Source organism: Lathyrus oleraceus, chromosome 5 (genome assembly GCF_024323335.1).
Source record: "Lathyrus oleraceus cultivar Zhongwan6 chromosome 5, CAAS_Psat_ZW6_1.0, whole genome shotgun sequence".
In the NCBI taxonomy this organism is placed as follows: domain Eukaryota; kingdom Viridiplantae; phylum Streptophyta; class Magnoliopsida; order Fabales; family Fabaceae; genus Lathyrus; species Lathyrus oleraceus.
In genome coordinates, this window is record NC_066583.1 from 633,736,192 (window position 1) to 633,743,892 (window position 7,701).

The 7,701-nt window shown below is 37.1% G+C and overlaps 1 protein-coding gene across 1 annotated transcript; it reads right to left on the reverse strand.

Moving 5' to 3' along the window:
* Window positions 1-2,749: 2,749 nt before the first annotated feature.
* LOC127087424 (clavaminate synthase-like protein At3g21360) lies at window positions 2,750-5,218 on the reverse strand. The gene is made up of 2 exons (XM_051028315.1): window positions 4,483-5,218; window positions 2,750-3,320 (listed from the first exon to the last, which is right to left on the reverse strand). Exons 1-2 carry the CDS (start codon window positions 5,106-5,108, stop codon window positions 2,960-2,962), a joined length of 987 nt encoding a protein of 328 aa, XP_050884272.1. The 5' UTR covers window positions 5,109-5,218; the 3' UTR covers window positions 2,750-2,959.
* Window positions 5,219-7,701: the final 2,483 nt, after the last annotated feature.

Sequence of the window (7,701 nt, forward strand, 5' to 3'; positions counted from 1 at the left end):
TAATACTTCTATATTTTTGAGATGCATCTCCGATCGCACCCCAACTTAATATATTTTTGAATTAGACTTTAAGGCTATGTAAAAAATTTATAACAATGCATCTCTATATAATTTATGGAGTTAGATCTTCGAACGTTGTTTAATAAAAAATTTGTTAGAATTCTTTTTCCTTCCTCACTTCTAAAAAAAACACTCTTTAAATCTTTTAAGTTTCTCAAACTCTCTTAACTCACATTCTCTCAAAATCATTCAACCAACTTCAAAGTTTCTTCCATCAACGTCAAGTTCATCAAAGAGTTCACTCATCGCTAAACTAAACTCACAATTTTTAAGTTTTTTATTTTTCAAAACTTTTAGAGTTTCTATATAAATTTGTAGAAATTGATGATTAGGTTATGAAATAGATAGTTTATATATAACATGATAAACATGGTTGATAGGTAATTTTATTGATTAATGCACTATTTTTTATGTTTTGAAGGACTGCATTTCTGCATTTGTCCTGCTCAGAGGAAGTCAGGCGACGGAGCCAACGTATCTTGACCACTTGATAGCATAGGACATACACTTTCATTCTTACGTCACCCACCGTGAGACGCGTACCTTTGACGATATAGCTTTGACTTGCAGTTCACGACTGACGTATCCTCATTTGCCTGAGCGTGTGTCATGTGGTAGTTCGACTATGTGTAGTTTATTCCCAGAGACTCTTTTGTGTCTGTTCCTCCCGATATGACGCGTATAGATATGGATGTTATGTTTGATGATTACCTTAATCATCTGGTACCGGAGGAGACACAATGTACCATAGCTCCTAGCGACTAGAGCTATATAGATGATTATTTTCGGTGGTTCTTCAGGATATCACACCCTTATATGATATAGGATGCCCCAAGAGATCCACTTAAGTCAACTCATCAGGAGATACTAGGGAGGGAGCATGTTAGGGCAGATCATGTTGTTGATGTGTTTCCTAGATGTCATCGTATCATGGAGATTGGGCAGACGGGTATTGACTTATGACTCTTTCTGGATGACTCTGAAGATAGGGACGTTGTATATGCCATGATGGCGGAGGCATGGGTAAGGGGCAAACGAGCATGCACGTTCCGCAAAAGTCCTCAAAAAAACATGACGGGGCGGGGCGGACATAGTTTAGGAAGCGTGCCTAAAACCTACGTCTGTCCCGCAAAAAAGTGAGGGTGGAGCATGAAAGTCAACGGGCACTGCACCTTTTAAGCCTAAAAATGTAAAATTTATGTAAATGTATACGTCCGCAAAAGCCTGCAATGAAAACAGTGTGGGGCGGGACGGGTACATTAGAGGGTGAATGCCTAAATTCTTGGCCCGCCCCGCACTAAAGTGTGGACAAAACGGGCATGCCCAACGGACCAGTCTCGTTTTGCCACCCCTAGGCACGGAGGCAGCGTAGGAACAAGGGTTCTCGAGTTCGTCATACGCAACAGTTTATAGTATTTCTACTCTAGATTTATTATCGATTGTATTTTATTTTGACTTATTTCGACTTCATTGTGTACTTTGAATTTATTACTTTATATGTCATTTTCTTCACATCGATTGTATGGTTTAATTTATACTAACAAATAAAAAATGATAGGATAGCTATAACTTATCCTCTAATTCATAAGAGTTTCTCTAAATCAAACTCAAAAACTATTGTTTGGTGTAGTTACGAATATGTATCTTCGGATTTTGAATAAGGAGATGCATCTCCGAAACAATTTATGCAAAAAAAAAAGTTGTTTCAATGAGGGATGCATATGATGTACTTTGAATTATTCTAGAGATACATCTTCAGAAATAATTTTTGAAAATATATTGGATGTGACTTAATTTTAACGTTTTGACTGAACCGAATGGTGCATCCAGAAATGCATCTCTAAAATCTGAGAGACAATTTCAAATTGTATAGACCGCTTTTCCACCACTTATGGTGGGAAAAAGTAATTCCTAATCATTTTAGAAGTATATAATTGATTCTAAAGTGATTTTGAGATGTTTGGTTCTGGTAAAGTAGACTTGATTATGTCTCCATAATTAATTCCACTTTGAAGATAGAATTTGTAACTTCTTAATTTAAAATGGATTTTTGCACCAACTCATTTTTTGATAAATGAGTCCAAACATAAATTAATTCTATTAAACTCAATTATGTCAAAATCAATTTTATCATACTCAATTATAACAAAATAAATTATGTTTACCCAATCTAAACATGCACTAAGTTATATTTATCGAACGAATGCATGATTCTATTTTACTACTACAAAAACAAGGCAAAAGGTTGAAGGTCTTCTATTTATCCTAATTAGAAGTATATATCATAGGAGTTAGCTATGATAATGGTTGCTATAAACAAATGCAACCTAATTTTACAGCAAATTCTTGCAACATACTCCTTTTGTTTAAACTTATCATTATCATACCTATCTGATCATGAGTTAGTTTGATATTTATTTCTATATTTCTGCTTGTTTTATTCATACTGTTGCATCTGTTTTCTGGGGTATTGTTTTAATATTTCTCAAATTGCAGATATTGGCGGTTCTTTGGAATGCACCTGATTCCATGAGCATGTTGAGGATGAGAGATCGTATTGATCCTATTGTGATTTTTGTATTTCAGCTACTCTCTCTATTTTGCACGCTAAATTAGGATCCTCTTGAGATTATTATAAAATACAAAACAAATTTTCAAATTAGACTTCAGTATTGAATTCCACACAGTATTGAATCTTCAAAAGAATAATGGATATAGACATATATAGTTACGAAGGAGCTAAATCTTTCTTTTGGGTAGTAGTATTTTATGCATATATACACACAACAATTGCCATATATATCTTGTTATTGCTGCGAAACTACAAATACAACTCAGAATTTTATGTTGCGATAATCTAGAACAGACCTTATCACTGTGCAATGTAAGAATTGGTAATCTACTTTACCAGGGAAGCAAGCACCCTGCGAGGAGGATCAAAGGATCTTCGAGAATGAAGAACAGCCCAATTATCAAGCAACATAACATCCCCTTTACGCCAAGGAATGGCAACAGATTCTTCCTCGAGTATCTTAAGACAGTCATACACTACATCAGCAGGTAAAGGGCTTCCATCCCCAAATGTCACAGCCTTAACAGGATCATTTCTTTCATCTTTCCAACCAGTGTAAGCAGCCACCATGCTATTAAACCAAATCTTGCGCTTTCTTACTTCGTCATATTTCACGGCAGGAATTGGTCCCATAACCGTTTTCACTCCATCTTCCAACCATTCTAACTTCATACCCAGTTCACTAGCCCTGCAAATATTCACAATCAAAGTTTAAAAAAAGTTTAAAGCCATAATGTGCGCCGCATCGTCATAGTTTTTTCACAACATAGGCCATTTTTTATGGAATTAAAATTGCATTCAAAACCTTGCTCAGAATCTATGTAGCACCAATACTAAACACGACATAATTCAAAACCTTGCTCAAAATCTATGTGGCACCGACACTTAAGATCAAATGCGACATAATTCAAAATCTTGCTCAAAACCTACGTAGCACCGACACTTAAGATCAAATGCGACAAAATTCAAAACCTTGTTCAAAACCTATGTAGCACTGACACTTAAGATCAAACCCAACCTTGTTCAAAACTTATGCAGAACCGACACTTCAGATTAAACGCTACAAAATTCAAAGCCTTGTCCGAAACCTATGCATGCAGCACTGACATTTGAGACTAATTGCTACAAAATTCAAAGCCTTGTCCAAAACCTATGTAACACCGACACTTAAGATCAAACCCAACCTTGTTCAAAACTTATGCAGCACCGACACTTCAGATTAAACGCTACAAAATTCAAAGCCTTGTCCGAAACCTATGCATGCAGCACTGACACTTCAGACTAATTGCTACAAAATTCAAAGCCTTGTCCAAAACCTATGTAACACCGATGAAACGCAACATAACTTGTCTAAAACTAATGTAGCATCGACACTTTAGATCAAACACCACACAAATCCAAAAACTAGTAGCATTGACAATTAAGATCAAAAGCCAGATACATAATTCAAAATCTTGTTCAAAACTTGTCCAAAAACTACGTAGCATCGACAACTAAGATCAAAAGCAACATCATTCAAAATCTTGTACAAAACTTAAGTAGGCATTGACAACTAAGATCAAAAGCAACATAATTCAAAATATCTTTCAAAACTTAAGTAGCACCATCGCTTCAGATCAAACACGACACTTTATATTAAAGATGTGTCCCGTGTCAGAGATAGATACATGCAATCACTTTCAATTCATTAAATTATTATCGGCATCAATGTATCCATACTGGCGTAGTTTATCTTGGTGCTTCATAGTTCAGAAGCATAAACATTACATGCAATTTTTTACTTCACAGTTAACATTATAAAATTGAATATAATATGAATATAAAATTGAATATGCATATGAATATATAACCTTTGTTGAGCAACGGTTTTGTCTTTCGTTAAGAAGGTTGATTTCCATCCTCTACCAATCGGAGAGGAAGGGTTATCATCTTCACCTAAAACCCTAACATACAACAAACCAAACTTCTCAAGTTTCTCAACAAACTCAGGGTAACGTTCCTTCATCCTATCATACACAACATTGCTGAGAACAATAGGCGTTTCACCGCCGGCCGCCGGCTCAACTTCACAGAAAAAGAACAACTTCGAAGGAAATTGCGGAACCTGAGCCATCTCATGATGAAAAGGGATTTTCTGATCCGGCGGAGATTCGTTCGCGGTGAAGACACGGCCGATGACATTGGTGCGCGGCGCGGCGCCACCGACGTACGGAAGCTCGTCGTAGTCGAAGGCTTCGACGACGTCGTTGAAGTGGGAAGCGGTTTGGAGCGGTAAGCCTCGGATGATGAGTGCGCCGGATTGGAGAAGGAGGGATTCTAGATAGGGTTTGTGGGTTTTGATTGAGTGTGTTGCGGTAAGAGGGAGTGTAGGTGAGGATGTGGTTGAGGGAGATACTACGGCGGGAAATCGAAGTCCGTTTGGGAGAAGCTTTTGCTCGGGAATTTGGATTTCTTGGAATGGCTCTGGTATGGACATGTTTGAACTTGAAGATGAATTCTGGGAACGGTGGCGATGGATGTTGGTTCTGATGAGTGTTTATCCCTTACTAATAAGATACTCATGTGTCTTCGCGCGGGTAAATGTTATTGTTATAATAAAATATTTTACTATATTATTATATAAAAATTGTATTGGCAACTATGTAATAGAAAATTTGTTTGAACATTAACTTAGTTACCAATTATACTTAAAACAAATAATATAGGAGCAAAATGTGTAGGAAGTTCTCACTATATAATGATATACAATTACAAAATATTTTCCAGCTATAAAAATAAAGAAAAACTTATTAGAAAAATGAATTATATAAATAATTAAAGACACTAAAAATACATAGACAAAATAAATAGTATTGTTACCTCTAAAATCGTATGAAAAACTACTTTAAAAACAATATTTGTTGTTGTCAAACATTGTTTTTTGAAAAACATTGTATATGATAGATAAAGTCGAAATCAGACTAATTCATATTAATATTAATATCCGTTTACACAAAAAAGATCAATGTCGATGACCGGGATCACCTAACCGACCTTCGGTCCCACATCCCCTAGCTACCCGAACTCGTGGCCCTAACCCACGTTGATGATTCACCCAAGGTGTTTAAGTATTTGAGGACCCAGGAACATCACCACCATCTGCAAGAGATTGCCTGAGATAGTCAGATAAATCAACATAGTCTTGTGCATGCATCAAAGGGGTACCGCCATAACTGAGTTCATGACCCATACCGGAGTAGTTGGGTTGTGTTTGAGTTGTTGAAGGGTGACCAGGACGATTGAATGGAGACATTAGTGTGAATGATGCATTGAGGAAAGGTTGAAATGATTGTTGTGGTGTTTGGTAGACATATGGTTGTTAAAGGTTTTGGTTTTGAGATGTTTGGGCTTCTTGGCTATGGTAGAAGGAGGGACAGTTGGCGTTAAATGGTCGTTGAGTGTTTTGGCCAAGGTGACTACGGTAGGATGATGTATTGGGTGCATAAAGATGTTGGGTCTCTTGATGATGATCTAGTTGTTCGTGGTGGTACGGGGTATGCTCTTGGTATTATGGTTAGGTGTATGGCATCTTAGAGTTGTATGTTTATGTGTTTATAGATCGGAAATTTTGATGGATATGGGGTTGTGAGTAGTCGGTCTGACAATGTTGTTAGGGGTTAGATGTTGAGCCTCCTGGTGTGTAAGTTGCTTGGCGTGGATCGTATATGTACATATCCTCGACGATGAACTCAAATTGAACCGATCTATACCAAGCCATATAATTTCAACTTAGTTTTTCTTCAGTTGGCATCATAGCGTATGTTAAGACATGGTCTTGGCGGTGCTTCAATTTGCGACACTCAGATCTAGCGAAGTTTTGCCACGAGTTAAAGTTCCATTGGTCGTTAACTTTGCTTAGATGTCATTCTCATAGGTTTATCGGGGGATCTGAGATGTGTTGAAGCATACCGAACTACAATTTAACATGTCACTATTGTGCATCTCCACGGTGGTGAATCTTATGATCGGTGTGCATGCATTCCAAATGGCTGCGTCTTGTTCGTTGATTTCATGGTTGTCATACGGTGAACTGACTTTGTGTGTTTTTGCTTTGGAAAGCAAATGTCGCGGATAGCAAGAGTCGCCACCGACTTTTCTTTTATCCAATAAGGAAAGGCGGAAAAGAACAGGAAAGACCTTGATTAGATTTTGGGTTCGGGAGGTACATTATACAAAGGGAAGGTGTTAGCACCCTTTGTATCCATGGTTATCCATGGGCTCTTAATTGCTTGATCACTTATGTTTTTCTTGTCTGAAAAAGTGTGTGAGAGCTGTTTAGAAAATGTTTTGAAAAGAGAGTTTAACTTTGTAATGCTTCTTGTACGAATGTATACAAAGTATTTATCTCGTTTAATTTTGAAAGCTGTTTAGGAAAATATAACTTGGCAATGATCCTAGTACGAATGTATACCAAGTGGTGATTTTCTAGTAGATGTTTTGCAAAGTGTGAGAGGTGAAAAGTATTTTGAGTTGTGAGTCAGCATTTAAGAGTTATACCTACCCAAGGTCTTTATGGGTATTTCCTATCCTTATGAGGGTAAAACTGTCCTTACTATTGGGAAGTAAGTAGTTTTATCCTTTGGATGTAAAAGGGACATCGTAGGGTCATCGATTGGTCATTGAAGGCAACATTTGTAAGGATACCTTAGCATTCAAAGGGACGGTCATCATTCAACCGTAGGCTACGACGACGGGTCACCGAGGGACAAAAATCATATATTCATAGGCAACATCCGAGGGACTATGATTTATCTTATAGGGACATGATGATTTAACCGAAGGGTCTTTGCTAAGTGTATCCCCACATTCGCGGGACATGACCGTAATACCGTAAGGCAACAAAGAGAGGGCCAAGATCACATATTCAAAGGCAATATTTTATAATCAATTAGGTAATTAGGATGAATCTCCATATTATAATCAATTAGGTAATTAGGATGAATCTCCATATTATAATCAATTAGGTAATTAGGATGAATCTCCATATTATAATCAATTAGGTAATTAGGATGAATCTCCACAAGGGTATC